The 19,251-nt window shown below is 45.5% G+C and overlaps 1 protein-coding gene across 1 annotated transcript in view; it reads right to left on the bottom strand.

Annotated features, from left to right (window-relative positions):
• BUB1B (BUB1 mitotic checkpoint serine/threonine kinase B) overlaps nt 1–19,251 on the bottom strand; it is a 148,267-nt gene that overhangs the window by 37,962 nt on the left and 91,054 nt on the right. The window contains exons 15-17 of the mRNA XM_029598511.1: nt 14,352–14,442; nt 12,510–12,781; nt 4,374–4,549 (exon numbers count right to left, since the gene is read on the bottom strand). Coding sequence (XP_029454371.1) covers nt 4,374–4,549; nt 12,510–12,781; nt 14,352–14,442 — 539 coding nt within the window. The remainder of the gene's footprint in view (nt 1–4,373; nt 4,550–12,509; nt 12,782–14,351; nt 14,443–19,251) is intronic.

Genomic DNA, 19,251 nt, shown 5'->3' with positions numbered 1-19,251 from the left:
AAAAAATCTGGCTGATGATATGGCTACTAGAAAAATAGTCTTTAAGGAAAGATCCTTCAAAGAAGAATGGTTAAGAGGCTTGAAGAGGGAGCCTACCAGAGTACCAACAGCTAGATTAAGAGCCCAATGGGGAATTAAAACTCTGCAAAGGAAGCAAGACATCTGCATGGGAAGCCATTGAGACCCTTTGAATCAGAACCCAGAAACAGGAGATAGCTGCCATTTGAACTCGTAGTGAATTAAAAAACTAACCCCTTGTCCAAACCCTTCTGGAGGAAGGACAAAATAATTGGAATATCCACATGCTAGGGCAAAACAGATGAAAAGATGCAAGACCCAAACATAAGCCAACAAAGTGGTTTATGAGCAGATGGAGAGGGGAACTGATCTGCAACCTCACCAGATCTGCATAATATGGTCTTCTTGGCCAATTCAGAGCCATCAAGAGATCTCTTGCCACATCTCTGGAGTGATACAAAGGCTAGAATAGTTAATGCCAATGAATCCAGAGACCTCATTGAAAACAGCATGTGTATGTCACTCAACAAATCAGAATTTTGTGTGCTGTACAAAAACCTGAGGAATTAAAGTTCTTAGCCAGTCCAGATAGGGAGCTTGCTCTGTTTGGTAGGAGAAATACTCTCTCTTGCATTGAATTTATTATGGCTCCTATGAACTAGAGCACTGAGTTGGGACCCGATTCAATTTCTCAAAGTTGATCAGATACCCCGATGTCTGAAGGATTTTTATCATCAATGTCAAGGCTTGCTCCACGTCATCCCTTGGAGGATACACAGTTAGCCAGTTGTCCAGATACTGGAAGATGTGAATGCTCTGTCGTCACAGATGGGCCTCTACCCTACAAGGCATTTTGTGAAGACTTAGGGAAGCAACAGAATCCAAAGGGAAGTACCTTGTACTTGTAGTGCCTGGATTCCACTTGGAAACATAGATAGCGCCAAAAGGAGGGGTGTATGGGAATGTGAGCATAAGCATCCTTGAGATAGAGGGAGCACTTCCAATCTCCTTGCTGGATGAATGGTAAGATTGTGCTCAGCGAATTCATTTTGAACTTTTCCCAGTAGAAAAATTTGCTTAGATCCCTCAGGACTAGAATCAGCTATTTATCCGCCCCCTATTTCTTGAGGACCAGGAAGTATCGAGAGTAAAAGCCTCAGTTGCGGTGAGCCAGAGGAACTTCCTGAATTGCCTAGAATCCAGAGACTGACCACGCCCTCGATCAGATTTAAAGAAAGATTGACCCTTGTCCTCAGGGAGCCTCTGTGGCTTAAGGTTCCCCAAATTCTTCACAAATTATTCCAGATCCTCACCTGGCAAGCTCCTGCCTTTAAAGGGGAGTTTGCCAGGTGAGTCTTAGACTAAGAATCAGCCTCCCAAATGCAAAGCCAAAGGAGCCTCTGGCTGCCACTGCGGAAGACATTGAACTGGAAGAAACCATTGGATCATAATACAAGGCGTCTGCTAAAAAGGCAGCTGCCAATTCCATTCTCACTACCTCTCCACTCTCCAGGAATTTTTGAAGCTTGTGCAAGAGAGCCCGAGACACAAGGCTGCCATAGACAGAAACCTGGACCATTAAAACAGTAGAGGTAAAAATATGGTTGAGAGAAAATTCAGTCTTCCTGTCCGGAGGGTCCTTGAATGAAGCACTTCCCTCCACAGGGATAGCAACATGCCTGATGACTGCTGTAATCAGTTCATCCACCCAACATAGTTGAAAACAATCATTGCACCACCTCAGCTCTCTGGAGCTTCCCATTCTGCCAGGATCATCTTCTCTACTTCTGCATGCAAAATGAAGGCCATGGTGGATTTCTGCGCTCCCTTGATAATGGGGTCTCATGCAGACGCCTCTTTAGAATCTTCAATCTGGAAACAAGTCATTACCTGGTCAAGGTAAGTAGCCATCTCGTCCCTTCTAAAGAGGTAAATTAAAGAATCCTCCTGCTTCTCAGGAGGCAGTACTCCCTCCTCCAGAGAGCTCACAGAATCTAGCCCCTGTGGATCCTCCTAGTCTCCAGAGAGGGACTCTGCCATCTCCCTAGGGCCCAAAGAGGCTATAGTCCCTCCCGCAGGCGATTTGAACTTAGCCCTTGGGTTGTGAATTATGCAAAATGCCTGGTGAAGGGAACGAAAAAAATTCAGGGCTAAATCCTCAACTGCCTTTGCCAGACACCTAGGAGCCAGAGTAGAAGGACTTCCAGTGGGGACCAGAGACTGAGGAAGGTCCAAATCAAAATTGGAAGTAGTGGGACGCCGAGGAGTCCAGGATTTCTGTAGGAGATATGGACAAGATGGTGGTTGTTCCTGCCAAAACAGGCAACCAATTTCCTCAAGAACGGTCCCCGATGTCTTTACCACTGCTTCGGAAACTCCAGCCACTTTAGAGCTCTCTCCTGGAACCTCTCCACTCTTACATAAGCTGAGCATATCAGAGCACTTCATCAGAGGGAAAACATGGCAGCAATCAAGCTGCAGGAACAAAAAGTAAGCACTTATCCCGTGAGGCCATTCAAGTCCTCTCACCACTGATCAGCCAAAATTCAACCTTCAGTGCCCAACATCCAGACTCATTTTCTTAGGCAGAGAGGCCCCAGGCAGGCCACAAGTGGAGAGAGGGAGAGGAATCTCACTCTAGCTGAAAACGTAAAGTAAGGCTACTTCCAAACATTCTGCCCTTTAAACGTGCTCGTGTTTAACTTTTTTTTTTTTTTTTTTTAATCATTAAGAGACTACCCCACTGCCAAGGGGTCAACCAAGTCCCTTCTGGGACTGGGAACCCCTCCAGTGGGCTCACTCTTCTGGTCAACACCAGTGCCTTGCAACCAAAAAATCCTGCTGAACTACCAGGAGTCCTACCATCTGCTAGAGGTAGAAAATACTGGATTTCTCTGTGCTGCACCACCTATAGGTAGTGGGGATGTCACAGAATAATTTAGTGCTCCACCTCCATCTGCTGGTAGGGGAACAAAATCCAAGAGAATGGACTACCCTGGACTGGTGCAACAGGATGAAGTGGAAGCACAAAAGCCGCAAAGTGGAGTAGCAGCACAGTGACTAGAACAGCAGGCTCAGACGTGGAGAAGCCAAGGTTCAAACCCCGACTATGCTTCCTGTGATCTTGGGCAAGTCACTTCCCCCTCTCTGTTGCCTCTGGTACCAAACTTAAGGGGTCTTTTTACTAAGCATTTTCTCCATAGAAAGAGAATGTGAGAAAAGCCTTAGTAAATGACCCTCTTAGATTGTAAGCCATCTGGGGAAAGGGAAATACCTACTGTATCTGAATGTAATCCCGCTTTGAAGTGCCTGACCCATCATGAAAGGCAGAATATGAAAAAAAAAATAAAATATGAAGATTTAGACCTCATGTACCAAGGCCTAGTGCATTGCTCCTAGCTGCAGGGCCATTGCTGCAATGACTAAACTAGAGCAGAGAGAGGGTGGTTGTAATAAAGTAGGGGAAAATCTCTGGATAATTGCCAGTGAAAGCACATGATTCCAGGATCCCAATAGTGGTTCTGATAGAGCTGGAAGATGAAGGAGGAACTACCAGGACAAATAAAAGGAAATCCCCTTGTAACAAGAACAGTAAGGGGGGGGGGGGGGGGGGGGGGGGGGGGGGGGGGGGAAGATGCATACATTTCAGGGCAGAGCCGGCTATCTGAGCCGCATAGATCATTAACTGGTACATACCAGTCCTTTAAAAAAAATTTTTCAGATGCATCACCATCAATACAGAGGGAGTTTCTTCCTCAGTAGTAAGAAACTAATCTTGATCATAGGGAACCCACAGGACAAAAAAGACACCTCATCCCACTGCTTCAGTTATTAATCAGATTCCAAATGATTATAAGTACCAGGAGCTATTCAGCCATACAGATTGCTCAAATTGCTGACATCCCACAGGTGAGGGGTACTTGATATCCCACTGTATGGGATAGGGAAGTCTGTTCCACAATTTTTCACACACAGATAAGGCCCTTATGAATGTGAACTCAAATCCACTCTACATTGAACTCTGCAGGCACCCCTCTTGGGGTACAAGATACTGTGTCTTGAACAAGGGTGGAAAGAGAACATAGCAGTTTGTGATCATCTCATACGAGTCAAGAAATGAGATCTCAGATGGCACTTTCAAATGTTTTTCACTATACCTGTGAGCCAAGAGAAATAGCAAAGGTGTTAAAATTAGAGTTGTTCCTTACGCTCCCCAAGTTAACATGATACAGCTCAGCTTAACCCCTTTAAGGACGAGAAAACACAATACAATAGGCTAACTGACGAATATATTCAGGGTGGACCGGAATGGGTTTAAAGGCAAACTTTGGAAGAAAGTATAAGTCAGTATTTACCAGCTGTGTCCTCGTTAATGCCAGTTGTGTTAGCAACTCCAGCCAATGTTCTGCTAGCAGATATCACTTCTCCAGGGATCTTCGTGACCTCGATGAGGGTGTTCACAGCTGATGAGACAGAGGAGCCCGAAGAGACTGAGGAGTGAGTTCCTTCCTGACTCATTTCCAGTATCGGGCTGAAAGTGGCAAATACAGAAATGATTTATTTATTTATTTATTTAAGGTTTTTTATATACCGGCAATCATGACAACATATCTTGCTGGTTTACATAAAACAGGGGTGCAGTATATACATCAAACTGGAACTGTGTGTCAGAAGGTGCAGTTACATATAACAGGGGTAGCAGAACTGGGAGAAGGAGGAAGAGAAAGGATAGAGTAGTAGCGGTTAAACAATATACAAATTAAGTGCTATATACAATGCATGGTTGAAGGCTGGTAGTTTTGAGGAGGTGATAGTTTTGAGGAGGTGATGCAGGAAGAACCTAAATTAGGAAGCTGAAAACAACTTAAAAATTAACATTTTCCAAACTACAAAACAGTATTTCCTTGGTTTTGAAGATGCCTTTATTGCCAAGTCTGGAGTGCTGTACAGACACACACACGGTTTTTTAAGTCACAAAACAGCAAATGGAGATTTCCTTCATTGAGTATTACCCACTGAATTCCCAATGAGAGCACATACTTAGAAAGCACTGCTTTTCAGGTCAGGTGCCCGTGCCTCAAACCGAGTAAGAATGCTGCAAAATTAGCATGTACAGCATAACAGAACAAACTTTCTCTCCTCCAAAAGATCACCAGCACATGGGAAAGCAATAAAAAAAAAAAATAATAATAATAATACTGGAAGGTGCAAAACGCAGGTGAAAGCCAAATATGAAAACAGGAAGACAGACTGCTTGCTAGAGATAACAAGCAAAGGAAAATTGGTTTTTACCTCCTTATTTTTGGTCCTGTAATACAACAGATCAGTCTATGCAAGTGGGTATATGCATCCCTACCAGCAGATGGAGGCAGAGAACAAAACTTTGAGGCACTGCTACATAACTGAGCGTGCCACCTGCAGTCCCTCAGTATTGACCTGTACCAAGCCAAGATTATATAGAATTCTCTCCCCCACGGGCGAACACGAAAAACCCCGGGGTTGGACTCCCCTGAACTGGAGTACTTATGCAAACCGCAAGGCCCCAACACGCCCTGCCAACTAGGAAAACTAAAAAACTGTTGCAGCGGCAATATCAAAACAATACTGCACATCAGAGTACCAGGAAGGTCAGTCTTTTTAAAGTATTGTGTGAATAAAATTCCTTCAACCTAAGGCGACAGGTCTATCTCTTATTTTTTTCTGATCTGTGGTATTACAGGAACGAAAATTAGCAGGTAAGAACCAATTTTCCTAACCTGAACATACCCAGATCAGTCCAGACAACTGGGATGTACCAAAGCAGCCCTAAACTGGGCAGGAATCCGAAAGACCCGCTCTAAAAACACTTTCACCAAAAACCGCAACCTCCAGCACCCAAATGGTAATGCCTGGTGCAAGTATGCAGGGAGGACCACACCGTGGCCCTTCATATTTTCTGCAGAGACACCAACTGATACTCGGCCCAAGAAGCCACCTGTCCTCTAGTTGAGTGTGCTTTAAGGCCACTAGGGACCACACAACCCTTAGCAATATAGGCCGCAGAAATAGCCTCTTTCAACTATCGGGCCAAAGTAGCTTTCAACGCCTTAACTCCTTTCTTCACTCCCCCAAACACTATAAAAAGATGGTCCGACCTTCTGAAAGAATTGGTGACTTTCAAGTCCGCAAGAGCACATGTCAAACATCCAAAAGGTGAAGATCTCTATTCAAAGCAGAGTCTCTGGACCATTCCAGAAACCCCGGCAACTCCACTACCTGATTCACATGGAAGGCAGAGACCACCTTTGGCAAAAAAGAAGGCACCGTACTCAGACACTTTGTCGGAGGAAATGCATAGGAAAGGGTCGCAACAGGAGAGAACTTGAAGCTCTGAAATACATCTGGCCAAGCAGATTGCAACCAGAAAAACTGTCTTTAGTGTAAGATCCTTTTTAAGGAAGCCCTACCCAAAGGCTGAAAGGGAGGTTCACTGAGAACTCGTAGGACCAGGCTAAGACTCCAGTCTGGGCAGACCTTGCAAAGCAGAGGCTTCAAATGCTTCAATCCCTTGAGGAAATGAATTACATCCAGATGAGCCACCAAGGACCCGCCCCATACCTTGCCCGAGACAACCCAGCACCTAGACTTGGAGCAGACCATAAGCCAGGTCCTTTGACAGTCCATATTACAGAAAGGACAAAATCTGCGGGACAGAAGCCAGCAGAGGACATAAGAACATAAGAAAATGCCATACTGGGTCAGACCAAGGGTCCATCAAGCCCAGCATCCTGTTTCCAACAGTGGCCAATCCAGGCCATAAGAACCTGGCAAGTACCCAAAAACTAAGGATTCACCCTATGTTGACCACACCAGGATTCAAAAAGCTTCCACTCTCTAACAAAAGCCATGGAAGTGGAAGGCCTTCTAGCCTGAAGAAGGGTAGAAATAACTGGCTCCGAATATCCTTTCATACGCAGTCGCCGCCTCTCAAAAGCCAAGCCGCAAGACAAAAGTGATCCTCCCAATCCGAAAATATAGGACCCTGGCGCAGTAACCCCTGAAGGTGTGCCTGCTGAAGAGAACCGTCCACCACCAGATGCACCAAGACCACGAAACACGGACGACACAACCACTCCAGCACGACCAGAACCACTGTCCCTGGATGTGTTCCTAAGTGACGAAGCACTCCACCTATGAGTGGCCACAGAGGAAACACATACAGAATAAGTCCCGTCAAGCAGGGACACACTAGAGAATCTAGGCCCACCGAATCAATTTTTCTTCTGCAGCTGAAGAACCTGTACGTCTTCAAGTTGGCCCTGGTTGCCATGAGATCCAGCTGAGGAACTACCCATCTGGCACAAATGTGATTCCAGGCTTTCAGGGACAGCTCCCACTCCCCGAGGTCCAGTTGCTGTTGACTTAGAAAATCCACCTGCTCATTGTCCACTCCCGCAACATGAGATGCCGCGATCCCTTCGAGGTGGCACTCCGCCCATGTAAACAGTAGCTGAGCCTCCGAAGCCACAGCAAGGCTTCTTGTACCTCCTTGATGATTGATATATGCCACCGTTGCCGCATTATCTGACAACACCCGAGCCATCCCATTCCAGACCAGGGACAGAAAGTGCTCCAAGACCCTGTGCTCCGCTCTAGTCTCCAAGCGATTGATTGACCAGATCTTCTCCACCAGTGACCAGAGCCCCTGGGCTGAGTGCCCCATGCATGCTGCTCCCCAGTTTTTGAGGCTGGCATCCGTGGATAATACCACCCAATGCGGGACTTTCAGAGGCATGCCCTTGCCCAGATTGGTCTGAGACAACCACCACTCCAGGCTGGTCTTGGCCTCCTGTCTCAAAAGTTAAGGGGACATAATGCTCCTCGAACGTTGGATTCCACCGAGACAGCAATGATCTCTGTAATGGGCGCATATGGGCAAAAGCCCACGGAACCAGATCCAACATAGACACCATGGACCCCAGCACTTACAGATAATCCCAGACCTTCAGGACTGGAAGATCCAGCAACTGGGAAACTTGCTCCTGCAATTTCGACATTCTGCCTTCTGTCAGAAAAACCTTGCCCTGCTGGGTATCGAAGCATGCCCCCAAGTATTCCATAGATTGAGGGGGGTACCAGGTGGCTCTTCGTCATATTGATCACCCAACCCAGTGAGCTCAGGAGTTGCCTCACACGCTGCACCGAATGAGCGCAATCCTCCTCCGCCCAGATGAGCCAGTCGTCCAGGTAGGAGTGAACCAACACTCCCTCCTGCCTCAAGGCAGCAGCCAACCACCATCACTTTCATGAAAGTATGAGGGGTAGTGGCTAGATTGAAGGGAAGGGCCTGAAACTGAAAATGCTGTCTCAGCACCTTGAACTGCAGAAATTTTTGATGCTCTTTTCGGATAGGAATATGGAGATAAGCCTCGGTGAGGTCCAAGGACGCCAGAAACTCTCCTTTGCCGCAATCACCGTACACAGGGTCTCCATCCAGAATCATGGCCCTTGTAAGTTCGAGTTCACCTTCTGCAAATCCAATATAGGATGGAAAGTGCCCTCCTCCTTCGGCACCACAAAGTAGATGGAATACCTTCCCTACCCCTGCTCGTCCAGGGGAATTGGGAGGATGGCTTCCAAACTTATCAGCTTGTGCAGAGTCTCTTCTATGGCATCGCACTTGCTTTGAGAAGAACAGCGCAACTCAAGAAAAGCATCGCTGAGCAGGCGAGAAAATTCTAAGGCATAATCGTCCCTTATCACCTCCAGGACCCACCGATTGGAGGTAATCTTGATCCACTCCTTGTAAAACAAGGACAACCTGCCCGCAACTGGAACCAACAAGGAGTGGGCACCCCTGGCTTCATTGGGCCGGCTTACTTGTTCTGGACCCCTGACTGGAGCCTCCTCTAGAGGAATGACCGAGCTCCCGAAAGGCCTGCTGGCAATTCAATGACTTCTGTCCTGCTGCTAATAACTTCTAACGGTCCGAAACCTCCATGACTCCCGAAAACTAGAGCAAATGAGAAAACTCTTCTTAATGATCTTCTTAGCCTCCGGAAGTTTATTGCCCTTGGTTTCACCCAGAGACTTCATGAGCTGGTCTAGGTCCTCCCGAAAGAGCAGTTTGCCCTTGAAGGAAAGGTTACATAACCGAGTCTTAGACCACATGTCCGCCGACCAATTATGCAATCACAAGAGGCGCCGAGCCACCACCATCGAGACCATACTCCTAGCCATAGTGCGCACCAGATCATACAAAGCATCTGTCACATAGGCCACCCCCGCCTCCAGATGGGCTGCCTGTGTGGGGGACAGTACCCCCAGAAACGCCTGCTCCTGCAGTCTTTGAATCCAGCATAAGCAAGCACGCTGCATCAAGCTAGCACACACTGCTGCCCGGAGGCTAAGTGCTGAGACCTTGAACATGCACTTCAATTGGACCTCCAGCTTACGATCCTGGACATCTTTGAGGGCCGCCGCCCTGGCCACCGGAATCATAGTATTCTTGGTCACAGCCGATACCATGGCATCGACCTTAGGTGTTTTAAGGCACTCCAAGTTCTCCTCTAGCAAGGGATACAGCTTTGCTATGGCCCTTCCAACCTTCAAGCCCAATTCTGGGGAGTCCCACTCCTGACTAATGAGCTTCTGAATCTTCTTTGGAATAGGAAAGGCACTGGGAGGACCCTGCAAACCATCCAGTACGGGGTTAACGCCCTCGCTATCAGACTCCTCCTGAGTCAGCTTAACCCTTAATTCCTCCAAGTCCTGAGGAATGAGTGGCCGGAGTTCCTCTTAAACAAGTGCACCACCCAAGGGTCGTAACCCTCCACTCCGGCCGCTTCTGCAGCCATCTTCGGGAGGTTGGTCCTCATCCGGGTCTCCCGCGAGGTCCGCAGCCAGAGAGGCTGCCCCTCCACCAACAGATCATCAGAGTCCCCCAGATTCCTAGGGTCTTGATCAAGACAAGCAGCCCGCAACTCGCGATATCCATCCAGTCTGCCCGAGGATGCCCCAGAGGACACGCAAGCTCTCTTGAAGATGGCTCCTTGGGCCTCTGCTTGGCTGCCAGAAAGGCCTCATGCAAAAGCAGGACGAATTCAGGAGAAAACCCGGAACAGCCCTCTGAAGCCAGTTCAGGGCTGCTAGACTCGGAGACCTCTCCCTCCTCAACACCATTCTCACAAACCTGCGCAGCAGGGGAGAGAGATGGAGAGTCACCTGACTTGCGGTCCGTTGGAACCCCTTGACAGCGATTCCCCACAGGAATTGGAAGGGGAGAGGTCCCCACCTTGGCCTCCCCACCCCAGTGGCTCGGGAGGCACTCTGGGTTTTAAGACCCTTAGCGGAGGATCCCTCCCCTCCAAAGCATAGTCAGTGCAAAGGGAAAGGGAGTTAAGGTGGGCTGCCCAGGTCCCGCAGGCCCTACAGGCCTCCACATGCGGTTTCTCAGACATCCTCACTGTTGCACTGCCCCCACTGTGAGCAAGGCTGCACCACGTGGCCCAAACAGACTGCTCAACAAAATGAGCATGGGAAGGCTGGCAAATGTGGGAGATGTGTGCGTGAGAAAAAACTTCAGAGCACTGTAAAAAAAAGTGGCAGTAACCCGGGAAAGCCCCGGCCCGCTGTCCCTTCAGCACCATGAGGCCGGGATAAGGCCTGCACAGTGTTGAAGCGGGAGAAGCCTAGTGCGCCAGAGCAAATAGGTTCCTCCTCCCCTGTAGAGCTTCAGCAACCACTGCTCTTCACTCCTGAAAGAAAAAAAAATGGCAGTGTAAACCGCTGACCATCACGGTCCTGCACCGCAGGCCAACTCTCCTGGCTGTCCCTCAGTAAGTAACTACAGAAGGAACCCTCTGCTTTATTTTTCCTCGAGAAACAAACTTTACTAGAAAAAATGAAAAAACAAGGAAAAACCCCAATGGGGATACTTCCCTGAGGGTGCCAGCGGCAGGCAGGCACCCTCAGGGGCGCAAAGAGGGAGCCTGGAATCTGCGGGCAACAGCCAGGGGTATCCAACACCCCCGTTCGCCTGGCTCAACTCGAGGGATGGCCCGCTAAGGAACCTGGCACCTCGAGGAACAGATCCAACTCTCCAACTCCTGATCAGTCAGCACTGAGGGTATGCACCTCTACCATCCGCTGGAGACAGTGCCTCAACGTTTTGTTCTCTGCTTCTATCTGCTGGTAGGGGGGTGCATAAACCCACTTATCTGGACTGATCTGGGAATGTTCAGGAACTACATTTAAAAACAGTCTTTAGCATGTAACAGTGTTTCTGGTATTATGCTACAAACTTTGCTACAATTGTACCATTGGGATTGTGCAGCTGGAAAATAAAGCGCCCAGCACTGCTCTTATGACAACACCGAGTGGTCAAAGAGCAACTAAAATTTCAAGCAGGCTGCATCCTAATTTTGCCTGCACAAAAATGTGAAATTACATGATCTATAAACAGGATAAGGATGGGGGAAAAACAGAAAGAGACATCCCATGATAATCAGAACAAAGGCTGGAATAAAGAAGGAAGCAGAGCAGCACAGAAATAGAAAACATAAGTTTCTAGAAACAATGAAGTCTATATTCAAAGGGATTTGTCTGAGTAACTTTTCAGTTATATGGCAAAACCTCTCACTGGCTAAATTTCACCTGGGTAAAAACAGGGAAAGGGGGTGGCATTTCAGAGCAGTGCTTAAGAGTTAGTCGGATAGTACCAATACTGATCACAACCTGGCCAAACTTATTCAAGTAAAGACTTGTAGAGGGAGAAAAAACCAAAACTGTAAAATTTATCTGGATAGCTCTAAAAAAAAGTATACTCCGTGAAAGACTTAGCCCGGTAAGTCCCGCTGAATTTCTCAAGTAACTTTACATACCCCAGGCTGCTAAGAACCTCAATGCTTCTTTTAAAATATCCTATTGTACATAGTTATCATTTCTGCAGTAAACTCGTTTGTTTCACTAAATCATACTGGCCAGAATTGGAGCAGAATTCCTCTCAAACTATGGTGACCACCGACCCTAAGATGCTAGGCCTCTTACAGGCCTAAGCCTTATGCAGTTGAATGTGAACAGTCCTGAAAGAAGACTTCAGTGTCATCACACCCATAAAAAGCTGACTTACTGCATTACAAAAGCAATACATTTCAGATTTAGATCTTCAAAACTCCTCTCCCCATACATCTTGCAATTTATACAGTGCTTACTTCAAGTCTATAAAGTTGTATTTCACAACTTTACACCTTTCATTGTTGTACAGATTATATTCCTTTTTTTTTTTTTTTAGAAAGTTTAAAACTTATTAAATATTCAGATGGCCAAATGAATTGAGTGCTTGGAAGTTGGATTTAAAAAAAATCCTTATTTCATAAGCGAAGTACTTAAAAGTTTCCTAGGGACAAAGACAACAATAGAAAATAGGGAGGTGGAGGGAACAGCAAATAGGTTCTGACTGTTTTCTGGTGAGAAGAGAGTTTTATACACCCAAAAGTCCCATTTCTCATTACCTCAGCTTTTTTACACTGAAAGCTTGAGTACAGGAAGGCTCCTTGCAATCAGGCGTTCTCTCGCTGAGCGGCTGTCTCTGAGTCTCCTTTATGGTGCTGTCTGAATCTGGGTCAGGCTCATCTTGTGTTGTCACACCATGGAAGGGAGTTGATACCACATGTGCAGCCCTTATAAAGTCACATGTGTCTTCAGGGTTAGGGAACAAAGTTTTATCCTTGTGTTCAGTGACAATTGCTTCTTCATTTAAAGGTTCTATTCCGGCAAGATCATCCTGAAAGCAGCAGAAAAATAATTTACAATAGCATGATCTGACTTTCAGGATAGGACTGCTTCTCACTGCATACACATCAGGGAAAGTGTGGGATCCTTTTTATTAGGCCAGGGAAAGTTTTACAGTCCATGACTGATTAGCTTTATTCATTTTGCACTGATAATCACAAAAATCACTACATGAAGGATTCACAGAGGCAGGGACAAGCAATAGTCCAACAAGCAAATGTGCATAAAATGATCCATATATTATGACAGTATTCCGAGTTAACAAATGGAAAACAAACTGTAACCAACTCAGTATCTCCTAGGATGAAGCTTCTCAACCCTGTCTTGGTGACACCACAGCCAGCTGAGTTTTCAGGATACCCAAAGGGGCAGATTTTCAAAGGGATACGCGCGTAACCCCTGAAAAGCTGACCCTTCCACCTCCTGCGCGCACCGAGCCCATGTTGCATAGGCTTGGTGGCGCGCACAAGCCCCGAGACGCACCTAAGTCCTGGGGCTTTCCTGGGGGGGGGGGCGCGTGTCGCGGCCAGCGTGTCATCAGAGGGGCGTTACGGGGGCATGGACGCAGCCTCTGGCCCAGCCCCCGGACCGGAACATGGCCTGTTGGCGCGCGCAAGTTATACTTGCCTCGGGCAGGCGTAACTTTTGAAATAAAGGTGGGGGGGGGGGGAATAGGGCCGGGGGGCACTGGAAAGAAAGTTCCCTCGGAGGGAACGGAGGCAGGCTGTGCGGCTTGGCGCACGCAGGCTGCCAATTTTGTGCAGCCTTGCGCGCGCCAACCCCAGATTTTAAAAGATACGCGTGCCTCTTTTAAAATCTGGCGTACTTTTGTTTGCACCGGTTGCGCGAACAAAAGTACGCGCGTGCACTTTTTAAAAATCTGCCCCATAATGAATATTTCCAATGTATGCACATTTCTCTCATGCACAATCATTGTGGGTATCCTGAAAACTTGATTGATGGTGGGTTCAACCAGGATAGGTTGGTCCTATGACACTGCTTCCTAAACCTGACAATCAGATCAAGGGCTGTCACTTTTTATCTTATTAGAGATCTGATTGCCATATGAAAAACCTCAGCCAAGCGACAACTCCCAAGTCATACGGAGGATTCACAATTGCAATCCTCCACTGTGAATTGTGAGCCTAAGAAATACTCATCACCAAGTCATTTAAAGTTTTATTTGCAAACTTTTATGATTTACCTTACGAAGACAATGAATTCATAACTTAGGAAAACAATGATTAAAAAAAAAAAGTTAAAACAACTAGCCACCAGATTAACATTCTCCTGTTGTAAAATTTTATTTTAGTTTAAAAGCTTATCTTTTTTTTAATAGTAGAAAGGTAATCATGACTTTATTAGTGCCTCAGGTACAAATTTTCCTATCCTAGGGATAGGGAAATACCTAGAGTACTTGAATGTAATTTGTTTTGAAGTACCAGAAAAAATGGAATATAAATAAAAAAATAAATGATAGTGTCTGGGTTTAAGCAAGTCTTACAGCGTTGCTCCCCATGTGCACAGGAAGGAACACATACAGAGATGACTGAAATCCTTACCAAGGCCTCTGGCATCGCTTCTTTAGAGGGAATGGTTTCTTGAGGTTTAGAAAATGAAGCAAGGGGACACCTGGCACCGGGTACAGGAAGCCTTAAAAGAAGAGAGTTTCAAAGAGCTGACTTGCAGACCACTGAACATCGATGCAAATAAATCAAAACTGCTTACCTATAACCAGGGTTTTATTTATTTAAAATGTTTTTATATTCGACAGCTTCCAATATAAGTCCATTGCACAATCATAAATAAAACATTAAAAATAAAAATATTAAAATAAAAACACAAAATTATCTCACAAATATAATGCCTTTTCTTGCTTCCTGAAACTCTGAATATCTTTTTCACTCTGCAACTCTGCTGGAAGAACATGCCATACATACTGTGGGAGCAATGTAGGAAAAAGCCCTTGCACCTGTTTGCAATTTATAATTTCGCATTGCAGGAATTTCTGATTAGCATCCATTTGATAATATGCATTTTTAACTTGATGTTTCATTATGTAACAACTTGTTTATTATCACATTTTAAATTGTACCCTCCACTTTATTGAAAGTCAATGAAGGTCACGTAACAGGGGTAATATGATCCCAATGCCTTACTTCTGACAATCTGGCTACAGCATGCTGTATTATAACTAACACCCTGGTCTGGCATTTCTGCAGTCCTATGTACAAACTGTTGCTATCCAATTGCCAAACAGTAATGACTGTAAGCCAAGATCTAGATAATTCCTCAGTTACCAAATCCTTCAAAGGACTTATCAAAGGCACCTGTTTAATCTGGGATTTGAAAACTAACCTGGAATCCATTACTCCTCTCAAATTTCATGCTTCGCTAACTAGCTGTATTTGGGTTTCTGCAAATATTACAGTTGTTAAAGTACCCTGTAGTGAATTCTTCCCAAGCCACAATAAGACCATTTTGGCAACATGTAAAGCTAAGCCATTCATTTTCAGCCAATTGCTATTAAGTCTGCAAACATTTTTCAAAAAAATGACACTAGGAAAATTCCATCTGCAGTACAAGAAATATAGAACTGTACACCAGCATAAAATAAGTCAAACCTAGCAAGTTAAAAACTGTGCACAATGATTGAAAAATCTACTAGATAAATGAAGCTTGACCGACGTGCCGCAAATGCGCAGTAGAGAGCAGCTCTACCGCGCATGCGTGGGCGAGCACGTCGGTCAGAGCTTGCCTGTAACAAAAATGGCGCTGGGAGGAGCAGTAGCGGCGGCGAGAAGCGGCAGCGGCAAGTGCGAGGGAGGGAGGGACCTCCCCTGGAGATCTTCAGTTTGTGCCATCCGAAGGGGTTGTGAATGAGCTGAGAGAGGGGGAATGACAGAGGAGGGGGGGAGGTGGGAGGAAATGGACCGAAAAAAACCCCATTTTAATGTAGCCCGTTGTTAAGGGCTTAACGGCTAGTATTAAATAAAAGGATAGTAGGCTAAAAGCCCTGTGGGACATCATCTGAAATTCTTCCAATCTGAATAATCTTCTCCTAATTGTACATGTCTTCTACCTTGCAGAAAAGACCTAAACTATGACAGAACCCCCCCCCCCCCCAATCCAATTTACGCTAAATACCATAATCTCATGATTTACAGTATCAAATGCCATAGCAACATCTAATTGGACCAAAATAACTGACCTGCCATGTTCCAGCTCACCATAAAAGTCATATCCATCAAGGAGAGTAGAAGGGTCTTCCTGCTATTTCCCTTTCTAAACCCATACCGCTGTTTATCTAAGATAACATGGTGCTCCAAAATCTTGTCTTAACTGCAGGACAATACACTTCTCCAGAATTTTCCCTAATATTGGAAGATTTGAAACAGGACAAACTTGACATCAGATCTGGGGGTAGGGCGAAAATTGTGTGTTGGCCTAACATTTGCTATCTTGAATTGATGCCACGCAGTCCTTTCAGCCAGGACCTTATTTACCACTGAAGTAATAATCTAAGTTACATTTTTAAAGACTTTTTATAATGCTGAACAGACAAGGGTCAAGTATAGAAATGGTGGATCTGAGTTTTCCCAATTACTAAGTTTTCTCAGTGAAACTCTCCAACCACCACCCCATTTATCTCCTTCCAAGCTTTCTGTTTGTGTAATGGAGATCAAGGCATCATCATTATGAAACAGAAACTGAATTTTAGCAACCTTATCTTCAAAAAAAAACTCAACTCATTGATCACCGCCAGGAGATGGAGGGGAAGGCACCTGCATAGCAGTTAACGCTTTCACACTTGAAAAAAGTGCTAATGGTCGGTTTATAGAGTTTTCAGTCTTGGTGTTAACAGTGTTTGCCTCCTGGCACTGCTGCCGATATAACTAACTGAAGCAGATTATGATATTTGAAATATCACATGACTTTTTCCTCCAATTCAATTCAAACAATAAAAAAACTCAGACCTCTTCTCCATTTCATGGATTTCCGTACTGTACTTCAGTCTATTATTCTATCCAAAATAGACTATTGTAACGCACTTCTCCTTGGCATCCCCGCTTCACACACCAAGCCTTTACAACTTTTACAAAATGCTGCCGCTCGTATTCTATCAAACTCCAAAAAGAAGGACCATATCACCCCCATACTCATCTCTCTACACTGGCTCCCTATACACTCCCGAATTCTTTATAAGGCACTCTCCATCATCCACAAAAGTCTGCTACACTCCAATCTCAATTGGATCAACCCTCCACTCACCCCTCGCACCTCCAACAGACCCACCCGCACAGCTCTCCTAGGAACCCTACGTTCCCAACCCATTAAAGCTTTCAAACTCTCCTCCACCATAAGCAGAGCCTTCTCTCTAGCTGGTCCCACTATCTGGAACTCCTTACCTCATGACATCCGCATGGAGTCATATACACCCACTTTAAAAAAAAAACTAAAGACCTGGCTCTTCCAGCAAGCCTACCCTACGTCACCCCCCATCACATAAACTCCTTCCGAAATGGATAACCCCAATCCACACTTGTGAACTCGGCCTGAATATTGGATTACGAAATGCCTCTGATTTTGGTACCTTGAAATGTTATAATATTATGTTTATAGTTATTTATATATATATATATATATATATATATATATATATATATACATATATATAGGTTATAGTATGTAAATCAATACCCCCCTCCAATGTATTTCTTCCTTGGTTTTTGTTAAGGGCTATGCCCTAAAGTTAACTGTATTTATCTGTTCCTTGTAAGGGCTTCGCCCATAAAGTTCATGTTTTACTGTGAACCGATGCGATGTGCAAACGGACATCGGTATATAAGAGACATTAAATAAATAAAATAAATAAATAATTCTTCATCCTCCTCAACTCTTTTCTCTGATTAAACTCTGGATATACTATAGAACTTGTTACATTCACATCTAATTTGTATTTCCTTTATCAACAGTGTACTCTATTTACCAATAAAATTGTCTAAAGTAATATTTTCAATGCTACCAAAAAAATGACTCACTTCTTTTCAAAATCACCTGTTTCACAGCTGGACTTTACTTTTTTCTTACGATTCTTACATTCAAATATTTGTACTGTGAGACCTCGCATACTAAATAAAATGAGAATAATCATACTACAGCAACTCAAACATATAATGGAGAAATTACTTATCTGATAATTTAGTTTTCCTTAGTGTAGACAGATGGACTCAGGACCAATGGGTTTATGCTCCCCTGCCAGCAGATGGAAACGGAGTCAGGTTTCAAAGCTGTTGTCACCCTAGATACACCCCTGCAGTGACCTCAGCCATTCAGTATTCACTTCAAAAGCCACTATGGACATACTATCGAAAAAAGCTTGATTAAAAATGGATAACCGTAACAGTACTCAACCAAACACTGAACCCCAGTAAGAATATAGATGGTCTGATCTAGGGACTGGATGACTGCTTACCTGTAATCTCTTGGAATCAATATCCACTCCATGGGCAAATCCTTGGCACTGCTCTTGAGCAGCCATGGGCAGGATGCTGAGTCATCTGTTTACACTAAGGAAAACAAAATGATCATTTCTCCATTTCCTAGCATGTAGCCAGATGGACTTAGGATCAATGGGATGTACAAAAGCTACTCCCGAGCTTGGGGGGGGGGGGGGGGGGGGGGGGGGAGGCTGCTCGCGATCTGGTTAAACACTGCACTTGCAAAGGCTGCGTCCTCCCGGGCCTGAACGTCCAATTGATAAAACCTGGAGAGGGTGTGCAAGGAAGACCACATTGCCGCTGGGCAGATGTCACGACAGGAGACAGCAGTCTAGCTTCTGCCCATGAAACTGCCTGAGCCCTAGTGGAATGAGCTTTAACCTGAAGGGATAATAGCTTTCCTGCCTCCACATAGGCTCCTGTGACCACCTCCTTAATCCAGCGAGCTATGATAGCCCACAAAGCTGGTTCACCCTGCTTCCTTCCACCGTGAAGGGCAAACAGGCAGTCCGTCTTTCGGACCGGTTGTGAAACTTCCAGATACCCCACCAAAAGCCTACTGACATTCAAATGGCAGAGGAGGTGGTATTCTTCTGCGTCCTTGTGCTTATATAGGGGATGGCAACAAAATGGTCTAATTCAAATTAAACTCTGAGACTACTTTGGGCAAGGAGGACAGAACAGTGACACTTGCTGGATTTTGGTTCCACCCTTGTGGTTGATGTCCGACTACGCAACAATGGTAGCCTACATTACGCAGACCGCTTAACCCTGGAGTATGCGGCTAAATTGCAGACATGCAAATCTGACTGCCCGGGCATCCAGGCGGTTTATGTTCCAGAGGGCCTCTTCCTTGGTCCAACACCCCTGGGTCATCAGTTCTTGTCAGTGAGCTCCCCAGCCACGGAGGCTCATATTTGCCGTGAGGCCCAGCCAGTTCGGAGGTTACAGGGGTACAGCC

This window comes from Rhinatrema bivittatum, chromosome 4, assembly GCF_901001135.1.
Source record: "Rhinatrema bivittatum chromosome 4, aRhiBiv1.1, whole genome shotgun sequence".
Lineage (NCBI taxonomy): Eukaryota > Metazoa > Chordata > Amphibia > Gymnophiona > Rhinatrematidae > Rhinatrema > Rhinatrema bivittatum.
Note: the sequence above shows the minus strand (reverse complement) of the source record. Positions and strands in the feature narration are given on the sequence as shown.